The 13559-nt window shown below is 41.9% G+C and overlaps 1 protein-coding gene across 1 annotated transcript; it reads right to left on the minus strand.

The window, feature by feature from the left end:
• Positions 1 to 5793: 5793 nt before the first annotated feature.
• C14H5orf15 (chromosome 14 C5orf15 homolog) lies at positions 5794 to 12390 on the minus strand. Its single transcript, XM_048057039.2, has 3 exons — positions 12231 to 12390; positions 8596 to 9200; positions 5794 to 7376 (listed from the first exon to the last, which is right to left on the minus strand). The coding sequence occupies exons 1-3, from the start codon at positions 12370 to 12372 to the stop codon at positions 7245 to 7247; spliced, it is 879 nt and encodes a 292-aa protein (XP_047912996.1). The 5' UTR covers positions 12373 to 12390; the 3' UTR covers positions 5794 to 7244.
• Positions 12391 to 13559: the final 1169 nt, after the last annotated feature.

Consider the following 13559-nt stretch of genomic DNA (forward strand, 5'->3'; position numbering starts at 1 on the left):
GTTTTCCTCTTACGTGACACAGGCAATGTATGCCGGGTTAAGAAAACATTTATTTTCCCCAGCGTTGGAGAAGCTCTCTGATTAAGAGTCGGGGGTTATTCTGCTGAGTCGCACAGGTCTAAAGACAATCTTTGTTCACACAAAAACACGATTACAGACCTTAATACAGAGGAGCTCCTCACGTTTAACCGGGCAGGAAGAGGCCGGGGTGAGGCCGGGAGCGCGGCCGGCCCCTGCCCGTGGGCGCAGCCACATTGCCCCCTGCTGGCGCTGCTCGGGGCCGGGGCCTGCCTCCCGCAGCGCTTCCCTGGGGAAATGGTGGCCTCCTTAGGGGCAGCCTCACGGCACGGGGCAGCTCGCTTTGCTCCGGATTTTGAGCGGCCTGCGTCCAGGGCTTCGCCCGCTACAGCGCCCTGGGCGCTCCCCTCCTGTCCGGGCTCCCCGGGGCTGGGGATAGGGGCTGCCTCCCCTCAGAAACTTCGTGCTGGCAGGCCTTTAAAAGCAGCAATAAGCTTCTGCAGCTCAGCCCCATGCAGACGGCGCCCCTTGTTCCAAGGCTTGGGCTTCCCACAGGTGCCACGGGTGGCTACAGGCGAACTCACCCTTCCCAGTCCACCTCCCCACATGGAGCTCAGACCCTGGGCCTCCCCGCCCAGCCGGGCAGGAAGCCTCCTGCCAGCCTTCACCCTCTGCAGGGCTCCCCTCAGCCCTGTGACCACAGAAAAGTGCTCGGGATGCCACCACATCCAGCAGTCCCCAAAGTGCTACGTGGGAGCACGCCGCAGCCAGCTCCGGGTGAGGCTGCGTGCCCTGCGTTAAGCTAAGGAGGGTAACAGAGCCCCAAAGGTGGCTGCACCTCAAGGCCTCACCATCGGGGTGAGGCAACGTGTGGCCCTTTCTGCTATGATCCAGCCCAGGCGTCCTGCACTAAAAGGGGATTGAGGACAGTTTTCCTCGCTAGGGAGCACCTATTCACACCTACAGCATCTTTCCCATAATCAAAGTTCTTTCGCATGTTGGTGCAGAACTTCCTGGGCTCCATTTTGTGGCCTCTGCCCCTTGTCCTGTCCCCACAGACCGCTGAAAACAGGTTGGCCAAATCCCTCTGTCTCCCACACTTCAGGTATTTATAAACATTGATAAGATCCCCCTCAGTCTTCTTTTCTCAAGACCGAACAGACCCAGGTCTCTCAGCGTTTCCTCATAGGAAAAACAACAAAAATACGCACCGTAATTCCACAACCTTGCAGAGGAAGCTTACATTCTTAACAGCTTTGCAATCAGCAAATCTGGGAGTCCACTAATTCATGTAATCTGAATTGGAAATAGTATTTCAGCATCCTTGGTATATTTGTGAGCCTGAACTTCAGTTCTTATCCCACCAGCTTCCTTACACAGCTTAATCACATGCTTTGTTTACAGAATTGTATAAAGCAGAGTGATTAAGTCTGGTTTGATTTAATCTTTAATAAAACCTGAATGAGTGCACCTCAATAAGGATAACATGACCTTTGTATTTTCATTTTAATAAACATTGGAAATTGCCAACATTACTGATTTTCAGTGCTAATAACTTAACAAGGCAATAGACCTTGTAATTAAAATAAGTTTAAGGAGGCTGCTAAATGATTTTGATAATGATTTAAGGACCAATTATAGAAGAGATCTCATTCTTCCCCTTCTAATTAGATATATTGGAAACGGGAGAACTGAGAAGTTGTGATATTAACCATTTTTCTTACAGTGAGGACATCCAGATGCTCTGTATCAGAAAGATTTAACAAAAAAACAGTATTGTGGGCTCCTCCTTAAAGAACACTTTATTGTGAAAGAAAAGGCACAAGAATGATGTTATTAGTTCTGCTGCTTTGTGGTGGCTAGGATATATGGCCTTGAAGATTACTGCTCTATCAGCCTTACATGAGGATTTAGCACTCCCATAAAGCCACTCAGCCTTGTACGAGTGCAAAACGCAGCTTCGGTTTGGGCTCGGGACAGGAGAGGGGAGCAGCAGGGCCAAGCACGCCAAGCTCAGGGCTGTCCCTCCTAAAACACTCCATAAAAAAAACAACCCCAGACTAACCAAAAGAAACCCCAAAGCCTCAGGCCAGCCTGGCCTTTCAGCAACAAAAATCATCATAATGCTGAGATTGCAGCGAGCAGTCATCCACCCAGACTCTACAACATAAAATGCTCATTTTGGGGTTGGTTTTATGAGGTAGCTTGGTAACAGCTTTAGAAGAAGCCAAATTAACAGTTTGCTGCTACTTCAAGAGGAGCATTCCCATTTCTGTCCTGAACACTCTGCTCGCTTGCCTTGAGAGAGCTCTGGCACGGCTCTGGATGCATGGTAAACCAGCTCGGTGCCCCAGAACAGCTGAAAATCAAAGCAGGAAGAAGGATTGTACAGCTACAGGCTGTACAAGAAATATATATCTTATAAATGCGTGAGAAATACCTGCTCCCTTTTGGGGAACTAACCAAAGATTTCCTAAGTCTGAGTTACAGCTGTAGAATATTCTTCCTCCCCTAATATTACTAGCAGTCTGTGTGAGAACCATAGAAATATCCCCTTTCACTTACTAATATTTTTGTAGCATTTAAATTTAAGAGACACCACATTTTTCATCTCCACATTGCAAATTAATTTCCCGTAACTCAAACCACCCTGCTTAGATAAACCTTCCTCTCTTCACCCTGTACACAGCTGAGCAGCAGCCAAGGACAGTTGACTTAGCTGAGTAATATGCGCTGGTACTAAATGAAAATTAAACTATAAATATTTTAAAATACCTGATTTCCTGGATAGTAAAAGTGAAATGTATCGTTTGTTTAAACAATCCTATTCGTTATTTCTTTCTTCATTTCATAAAACTCAACCACTAACGAGAACCTACATAAATAGAGCTTCAACTTTCATCTTTAGAAGTTTAATCAGAAAGCTCTTCTGGAATATTTTATTCCTTTTATCAGAATACTGATGGAAGTCATAATTCACCTTAATGCAAGAAAGTTTCCTTGTTTCAGTGAAGAAATTCATCAAGACATTTCTTGTTGGTAAGATCTGACATAAATCTGCTTGCTTTTTCCTCTGTTTGATCTCAGCACCTTATGAATTTTTGATTGCCTGCTCTTAATTTTCCACAAGCAAATTCAATTAAAGAAATTAAAAAACAGTAGTTCAACCCTGATTACTTCATCAGCAAATGGCTCTTTTACTGCACAACGGATGACATACGCCCCACTCTCCTGGTGCTGGTGGAGTCCTTATAAAACTGGGTCATATGAAACCTTTCCCCCTTTATTGGTGCTATTAGGAAGCACCGTATCAAGCCACCCAAGTCAATATATCAAGGCACTTCCCCTGTACAGGAGACGATCCAAGGGCTATTGTGAATGAAAAAGATTTCCTTGGAAAAAAAAAAAAAAGAGTTGAAGCCATTAAGTGCATTTCAAATCTTTGGTCTGCGCAAGTGTGTGGTCCTTTTATGGTACCAGGATAACAGAACGGTGTACGAGTGCACTGGAGAAGCAATTCAGCACAGTCATCCGGGGTTGAGGTGACAGTGCAGTACTTTCTGCCTTTGTTTCCTGTACTCTCTTGCTACAAGCAATGGTGAGTGTGAGCACAAGTACCGGCCAGCCGTCAACCCAGGACACCTTACCACACTGCGGGGTCTGGATGGCAGCATGCCTTCAGTAACAGGCTGATTATTTAGCACTCATTCCTTCAGGACACAGACACCCAGTGTTAACGGGTACTGCAGCCTCTCCCTTATGCCGGCATTATCAGCTGAATGACAGAGAGGACCATCAGCACGCATGTTTTAAAAACAGAGAGATTCCACAAACATTATTTAAACTAATTTGCTTAGATGCATCTGCAAACTTTCTGCTATGTATGGCCATAGTCTAGCAAGCCTATCTCTTGGGGCAGCTTACTACAGTCACTGCCAACCTTATCGAGCAAGATTCGCCTCAAGCACTTAAAATACATTAGCATCCTAGGAGTGAATCCATTTAGATAATTCCCCAAATGAAACCTGCTGTTTAAAGAACTTCAAGGATTTCAAATGCATGTTAATTTTTTGTGAGTTTAAAACCATTCAGAATAGCTTTCCATAGTATTATTGGTAAAGAGCCTTATTAAAGAAAATGCATAAATATTTAAAAGAAAATTTTCTCTTATTTGCAATACAAAGCTATTGTGCACAATAGCTAAAGCAAGCAAAGAGTAACTGTTTATCTTCAGTATTTGGAGCGAAGCATTGTTGGCTGCATCTGGCTACAGAAGACACACATGCAAGCCATGATTTCACAATCTCAGTATCAGTTCCCTAGATGAAAAGATTTCAGTACTGATATGACTATCAAGAGCAAAAGGCTCAAGATGCAATGTCCTCCTCAAAGGCCACCTCATGCACAGGCATTTTCAGAGAAAACAGCTAAAGATACATTACGAAAGAGAATTTAGTAACTGTCACAGTGCAGCCAAAGCGAGCTTCAGTCCATTAGCCTAAATACCGTCAGGTGCAACTAATGAATACTAAAGCTGTGGGACAAGCACAGTCACAGCAGAGCTAAAACAGAGCATTTTAAAATGCAACGGCACCCAAGCACACTGCAAAGAAGCAGGTTTCGTAATTGACTTGATGTTAGACCTTTGGCAATTTTCCTTAAGAAGTTCACAAAAGGCAATCTTGCTATTAGCCGCACATTCTTCCTCCAGCAAAAGTTATGTTTTTTTAAAAGAGTTTCTTTGTTGGAAGGAACAGCGCAGAAGCTGGGAAGCTAATAAATTTCCCTTCCCACAGACAGTCTGCACAAGTACAAGCAGTTTAAGGACAAGAAGAAAGCAAGATTTTTATTCTAGCCTATTAATGCATAATCTTAAAGGGGACATTGTTATTAGTTCAGAAAGCCTGGAAGAAAAATATTTAGAGTGGTTTGATTCAGGCAGCTGAACCATGCTTCAAGGGCTTTGGAAGAGACGCAACATGGAATAAGGTAACCATAGATATGAACTCCAGAAACCAATAAAAATATCTTATTTCTTCTAATTTTGGTCAACATTGATTTTCTATTTTTTTTTCCAACATTATTCTAGCCACTATAGTCAGTCAAGTGCTTGAAAATGTAAGAGGTGACTTGAGGGCCTAACTCACCGGATGGGTTGAAGAGAAAATGGCATTCAAAGTGAACTTTAACATGGGTATCATCGTACTTCTCTGCTGTCAGGCACTTCCAATACTTCATTCCGTGTCCTGTGTAAGGGCTGTGGTGCCAGGTTGAAAGGAACCACACATGGTGAACAAACCATTGACTAAAGTCAAAAACACTTTACGACTGTTATTTAAAGAGAAAGTTACTGAACTTGTTAGGAGCAAAAATATTTATTAGCTCCCTTCTCTCCAACATCTAAACATAATAAAGGAGCTTTGCAGAGTAACCTTCCCCTTTGGATCTCGACCACAGCAATGTTTATTTTAATGGGGGTATGTTCAGGTGAGAGTTTCAAGTATCTTCCACACGAATTGTTAATTATACAACTTATATAAAAAAAATTACCTGTTAAAAACATGATTAATTTCTATAGCTTAAAAAAATTAATTTGAACCTTGCCACCTACCCTACATACCATCTAAGAGAGTCATAAAACAAACTCCATAAACTTGCCCTCTGCAAAGAAAAAATATGATTTTGAACGGGTTGTCCAATCCCAAGCATAAGCAAGCTCTTTACCAGCAGATATCGTATAAAAGCAGTGAAGTAGTTAAGATAAAAAAACACAAGCTTATTATTGTCATTTATTTTAAAAACCTTATTCAAAATATTAAGTGATACAAGTCCAAATATGATAAAAATTACTGCAAGAAAAGAGTTTTGGAGTATTTTGTTTGTGCTTTACTTTCTTGTGGTTATGAAAACAACGCATTTAACAGCAGGATTTAGAACTTTTAGCACTTCCTTTTTAAGATAGCATCATGCCTTCAGATTCCTCATGCCAACAGCTGTAAATTTATTTATTTTTTTCAAAATGTTACATAACTACTTGAATACCAAGTCATTAATTATGGGGTTCTGATCCACCATTATTTACATATTTATCAGTTTGAAACCTAACAAACAGAATGTACAGAAAACTAAGATTTTATATTTTACAACTCATGAAAACATAAATAAAGTACAAAAGACAAGGTAAAAAAAAAAAAAAACTACTGTACCAGTAACTTGCTTTACATTAATGCGTAAATATTTTTCAAAAATTAGAGTGTGCTGTCCACAGACTGGCAGCCCCACACACCATTACCTTCATCTGCCTGTTACCTGGGTCAGAATAACAACAAAATAAATTATTCTTACTCTCTCAGGCCTCTCCTATTTATAATATACCCAACAACATAAATTTTTCCCAACATTCTTAAAATTCAGCAGAAAGCTTTGATTTATTGGAAGCCTGTCAACTGCCTATTTCTTAGTAGGTTTACTCAACAAGGCTTCTTTTCCATTCATTAATTTCAAAAGATAATGAAAATGTCACAAATATCACTACAGGAAAAAAGCTGGACAGTCAAGAAGCTGCATACTTTCTCATGGATCTCAAACATTTTAAAGAAATATGCAGTATGTAACTTCTGAAATAAAATGCTTTATACATAATTCTTTTTAAATGATTTACTGCATGAACACATACAGAAATTATGAAGTTGTCATGCTAGCCATTCTGCCTAAAACAGGATCGAGCTACGCAAAGCAAAAACAGAACAAAAAAAAGACAAGATGAAAGATTTGCAGCATCAGAATTTAAGCACAGGAAAAAGTAATTATATTTTAAGTTTGCAATATAGCAGGATTTATGAGCCATATAAGTGATTAGCAAAGAGATCATTAATTTGATTTAGTGATGCCAAACTCATTAATTTATTAGACCTAAAATATTTTATGCTTTTTTTTTTTGTATTACAACTATTAAGACTGCTCCAGACACCAATGAAGATGCCTAACGAATGGAAAGAGCACTAATTATTAAACTGTATCTTTATAGTTGATTTAAAAATCTGACCAAAGTAGCAAACAGATGCATCATGCCCTTGATCTTGCATGAGATTTAATCTCAAAAACATCCCGGTCAAAGAGAGTACCTCTCATTCCAGTACAAGTGGCATATTTAGAATACCTGAATATTGTTACATGATTAGGCAGGCAAAGAGTGATAAGTTCAGCAAACTCAAATCACAGTGCTTTTAAAATACGTAGTCATTAGTTATTTTCAGGGAAGGCATTGCTTCATTAACGTTTTGATCTAAACGGTGATATTCTACTGTTCTGGAGCATAGGCCGTCCCTCCATCGTCGGCTCTGGACCAACAAGAAGATCTGAAAGAAAAAGCAGACAATTTTCAGAATGGCATGGAAAAACATTTCGGTTTTGACAGCCAGCGTAACAGTTGTATTCGTATCACAGTTCTATCCGAGGACCTGGCAATGGCATTACTGTTGCTGTAAGACACAGCACTAGCACTCAGACATTTCCCTGTCATCCTTGCCATCAAGTCACCTACTGGCAACTTCAGCTGCAGTTTGGCAAAAACACAGCATTCAACTCATAGCTCTTCTAGTGAAGATGTGTGTGCAGTGGTAGTGCATATACAGGCTATTAAAATTATTCCCAGCTTGATGACATTTATCACCTTATTCATCTTATCTATTCTGACATTTTGCCTTTTTGAAAATTACTTGTATTACTGGTGCCGAAACAAAGGCAAGAGGATCATGGGGACTCTGAAAAGAATGTAGCTTTAAAAAAAAAAAAAAACACACTTCTGCTTCACAGTCCCCAAAATGCTAGACCAAATCAGTGTTTCTACAATGATAAACACTAAATTTTCCTCACATCTAGAAACTAATGTATAGCCCATCTGTGTGCACACCTATACTGGCTCTGGCTGGGCTGGAATTAGTTTTCCCCTGCTAACAATGTATTTTGAAGTAACTCTGATCAGGCTACTTTTGAGATACAGGTACTTAGTTTGTCCTGAAGAAACAGTTACCTGAAAACACTAAGTTCAGGCTTGTCTTTGTAAACCTGGAAACAAAAGCCTTAGACATTTCCTAAAAGTTTACAGTTAACCCCCCAGAATATGTACCATATAGAGACCACCTGAAAGTAAATATGTATTGCAAGGATTATCATAGTCAGAACAAGAACGTTCCCACATCATTTGGGACTAATGTTCCTTACTTTGGTGTTTGGAATCTTGTGCAGTACCAAAATTAATCACCTTTCACAGGACTTCACTCAGGCCTCCTGTCTAGAACTCGTGTTGTATACTGTGAGCATACGTTACTGAACTGATTGATTGTCAATGCTATCATTTAATTGATTTTCTAATTTTAAATGCTTAATTCAAGTTTATTTTCATTGTACAGATAAAGATAACTGCAATGATCTGCATGTTAGTACCACAACAAGACTAAGTGGTCAATGATTTAATTTTCCAAAAAGCTAAATACCTCTTACAAAAAAAGTTTACAAGGCAATGCAGCTTCATTTTTAACCCTAACGTCATCTCTCCACCTTTCACAGCATACCTACCTTCCTCTTATTGTGATAGGTGACATAAACAACAGCTACTAAGAAGGCAACTACAACCAGATGAAAAAAGAAGTGGCTGTCATCTTCTTCTTCCAACCCTGTGACAGAAACATCTTTTATCTTCTCATCAAGGGACTTGATTTCCTCATTGTAATTACTAATGGTGTCAGAGTCCTCATCTTCTGGCATCTCAAGGAGGTCTGGGTTGTACCTGGAATTCGATGTCATTTCATAAGGACCATAGTCATCTCCTCCATCTGACTCCAGAGGTTCTTTTTCTATGGGTGGTGAACTATTTAGTGTGTCTTTCAAATCGGTCAGAAGATCCTCTTCCTCAATTTTAGTATCTTCAGAAGCATCAACCTCCACCTGGGCAGGTGGAGGACTAGCAGTCACGGCAGGAGAGAGCTCGTTCGATGGAGAATCACCTTTTGCTGTGGATGGTTTCACTGCCGTCACAGAATTGATTTTAGCTGTTGTTGGGCTTGCCGCTTTTTTTGTTGGGGCTATACTCTGCAAGGTGTCTGTCAAATTCTGGGAGCTACTTAGCGTTTCATTCACATTTCTAGAAGAAACATTTTGAACCGTTTCCGCTCCCACAGGATCTGAGAAACAGATGAGAAACAGTCATTATTAAGGACAAGGCACTAGCTTCTCTTGTGATACTTCACCTAAAAAACAAAATGATTGCAAGGCGCTTATGTTACAGACAAGAAGTCTTATAATGACAAGCAGGACATATTTCATACCACAAACCTTTTAGAGTTCATATGCAGAAATACACAATCACATACTTTGGCAACTTCAAAAAAGAAGTCTTAAGTGGGACAAGAATTATACCTCGGGAGCACATGCTTACTAGATCCGTATGCAAAGGAGTCCTGAAAAATTCAGCACACTTATTTTTCCAGACTCAGAAGTTCTGAGATGTGCCTTCACTCCCGCTGTACATTTACGATAACATAGAATCGTATGTGGCTGGTATTTTCTCCGTAAGAACACACTTTCTCTCAAGGAAGATTTGAATCTGGAAGTGAAGTGTTATAAATCTGACTAGTTAGCTCTTTGCCTTTTTTTTTTTTTTAAGAACTGAAAAACATTGGCTACTTATGAACTCCCAGATTCAAATCAGGTGGCACCTTAAAAATGGAAAACAAGTTTTAGACTTTCAGTAGCCTCATAATTTTAATAGTAGGACCATACCTAACTTTTATTTTTGGCATATCAAACTTTTTTTTTTTTTTAAATAAATAATTTAATAGTTTATTAAGTGCTCCCAAGTTGTTCCCTGGCTCACTGGAAAGTTACAAATTCTAGAAATGAAGCACTGAACCAACTCCTTGTGTCAAATTACTCATAAGTAAAATATTATTCAGAGGATACTGAATCATGTTATTCATGAAACACGTATATTTACAGAGGATCAGTTACAACAGACCTCTCCTTGTTTGCATGGTACACTTCTCCAGCACGAATTACACCTTAACCAACTATAACACAGCAAAGAATCACTACTCTCACAAGAACTAGACATGACGGTGTCCACTGCTTTTCATTTAAAACAGTTGTCACTGATGAAGAAATTACCAGTCCAAACTACCAGGTCAACTTTAAATGTTCGTTTCTTGTAGAGGACAAGCTTAGAGAACTCTTATCTCCCCTCAGGAATAAAGCCTGTATACGTGGAGATAAATACGAGGAAAAGCAGCTGCAAGATAAGTTCCATATTTATAGCTAGTTGGCGCATTACTAGTGAGGTAGGTAGACGTCAGACCTTGCTGCTGCTCCCACCAGATGGACAAAAAGTATCAGAGAGCAATAGGTAAATTCACTGAAAAGCAAACAAGCACAGATATGTTTGTCCGTATAGAGCAACCCTGTACATATCCTTAGACTTTTAAGCTGTTCTTAAATTTATTTTAACCTGAAAGTTTTAAAAGGATATACTCTTAACTGCAAAAGAATCCCAACAGCTCATGTTGTGGCTCCAACCCCACTCGCTCGGTTACCTAACCTTTAGAGAAAACGACAACTAATTTTTTCCCACATTAGAATACATTAGAAGTTTTCAACGGTAAAGTCAACATTATTTCTTTACTCAATTTAAAAATTTCCAGAGGTGTGAATATATACTGAAAGAAAATTATTTAATTCACCAGGAGTTACTACAGCCCCCTTCTCTTTCAGAAAAGGAACGAGAATAACCCTCTACAAATATTCCACTACAATTTTTGAACTGCGAAGTAATTCCATGAACATGCATCTTCTCCAAAAACTGTTTCTTTGTTTTAGTAAGTGGGGAAATAAAGAGAACAGGTTCTTAAACATTTCTCATCCAGAAGGAAATGAAGTAGCAGAGCAAATATAGATTCTTTCTACCTTTCCTGTGGGAATGAGGTATCAACAGCTACCTAGTAACATCTACATATTTCTGGACTGTGATTTAAGTTGCTAGATACAGTCACATTCAGCTAACCCTTTAAGAGGTCACTTGTATCAAAGGAAAAAATACTTCCTATTAAGGTTCTGCCAGTAAAGCAATGAACACTGCTTTATTTTCTATACTGAATATGATCACGTCAGCGAGAGGAAATAATTTCTACTTATTCCTATAAGGAAGTTTTGATTCTTTGTTTTAACACGAGTAACAAGCTTAGCAACTAAACCACAACTGATTTATGATATCTACTCAGAACTATTTGGCGTGATAAATGGTGGTTGCTCTGTTTACAGTTACACAACCCTGTCAGGTGATGTTAGACGTAGCGCCTGCACTCCAGAGACGCCTCAGCTTCACAAATAGATATTCACGTTCAACACTGGTGACAGATGAACTAACTACACAGCCCGCTTGGTAAACATTACCTGTAAAAATTCACTTCTGGGAAAATTTACTTTTTAGAAAGCAAGCTGATTTCTGAAATTAAAAATTCTTGGTTTCTTCCAGGTTTCTGTCCAACATCCTGAACCGCTTCCTTCGTTATTCCCTACCTATCAGGCCAGGCGAGGGGAAACATGGATTGAGTGCTTTGGATACACCGACTGCAAGACCGGAGCAAGGAAGGAGCCGCGGGCGCAGATCAGCTCCTTCCCTCCTCTTAGCAATCCCCTTTCTCTTTGCTGCCCAAGTAGCAGTCTACCTAAAACAAGCGGGAGTTCAGCGCACTTGAAATACACCCAGCTTGCTGGTACCGCTGGTCTGTAGGTTCAGGGGATGGGGGCTAAAGAAAGCAAACGGACTTCACTAGGAGCCGATTAGCAGAATGAAATACGCCTGTTTCTGTAAAGAAAAGCAGGAAGAACGCTAAAAATAGATAGGAAACTGGGTTAAGGAGAACAAATCACGGAGCCTGACGCCTGATGGAGCCCGTTACACTGTCCCGCACCCGTGCACGGCCCCAAACCTCCCGCTCCGCCGCGACCACCGCCCACGCGACGCACAGCTCACAGACACCCCACAAATAAATAAATAAAAGAGAACCGCTGCCGGCCGCAGCGACTTCTGAGGCTGAAAACCGCCCAGAAAAGGCTCCCGCTGACCCACAGCGGCGGCCCCGCCGGGCGGTTCTCTCCCGCGGGCGCTGCCCCGCTCCCACACGGCCTCCGGGGCCCGCCCGGTTCCTCGCCGAGCTCACCGGAGCCGTCCGGGCCGCGGGCGGCCAGGGCCGAGCCGCAGAGCAGCAGCAGGCACAGGGCGCTGCCCGCCGGGGCGCTCCTCCCGACGGCGGCCGCCATCTTCCCGGGCACCCCCACGGACGTGGCGGCGGCACCGCGCATGCGCGGGGCTCGAAGCGCTGCGCGCCTGCGGCCGGCCGGCCGCGCATGGGCAGGGGTGGGCGCGGCCCCGCTCCGCCCGCGCTGTGGAGGCCGGCCGTAGGGTTGTACGGGTTGACCTTCCCGCCGGGGGAGGCGGGCGTTAGGGCTCGGGCCTGCCCGCAGCCGCTGCCCCAGGAGGCGATGTGTCACCGTTCCTCCGTGTGACGGGGCTGTGTGATGTAGGGCTCCCCTCGTGAAAGCTTTTTGCAGAATTGGACTTTAATGAGAGGGAAATGACTGTAAACCGTTAGCTCAGCTTATGGCTGGCTCAGGAAGACCCACGAGCTGGGCTCAAACGCACCTCCCAACAACAGAAATGTCAGTATCGCATGAAACAGAGTTTAAGGAAGGAAGAAAATGATTTCCTGTTCTCACCCCAAATGAGGCAATCCACATCCTGACAGAAGTGAGGGTGCTCAAGCTCAAAAACACTGCCCCAGTCATGGGAAACAAAAACACTGCCTCAGTCATGGGAAATCCAAGCAGAAGGAGCCCAACAGCTCAGGGACACACACCAAGAACAAGGGATATGCACACCACCTAGGAACACCAACGAACTTTGAGCATCTACCAATTTACTGAGAACAGTTGTGTGTGGTTTGCTTAGATATATGAAGTCTGGAAGAAGACCACTTCCCCTACAAGTGTTACATTAAGTATTTGAAATAAGGCATACTCAGAAATACCGTGGAATAGCCTGTGATAAGACAACAAGCATTGCACAATTTGCCGGCTGCTGCTGAGGCGGAGCTGCACATGCCTCGCAAAATGTCGTAACGTAATGGTCTCATCAAACGCATCCTACTGCGCGCAGTCTCTTACCATCTGCACGCCGCCTAAGTTGATTCCTTACATATGCTAAAATAAAAAGTTTTAATGAAAATTGACTGAAGTTTATCCCGGCAGATAACTGTTCATTGCTTTCACCAATTCATTTATAGAAGGCAATTCAACTTGGTGGGTTCTGCCATGAAAGATAAACAAGTCACATTATCTTGTATTCTCTGAAAGCTAAACACATGCGTATGTATGGCTGCCAGAGCTTAGCAAGAATTAAGCACTAAGATAAGAACATGGTCGTGTCTGGAACTTAAATCTATTAATTGTTTTTTGTTTGTTTGTTTGTTCTTCATTCATTGAACTAGAAA

The sequence above is a fragment of the Anser cygnoides genome, chromosome 14, assembly GCF_040182565.1.
Source record: "Anser cygnoides isolate HZ-2024a breed goose chromosome 14, Taihu_goose_T2T_genome, whole genome shotgun sequence".
Classification (NCBI taxonomy): domain Eukaryota; kingdom Metazoa; phylum Chordata; class Aves; order Anseriformes; family Anatidae; genus Anser; species Anser cygnoides.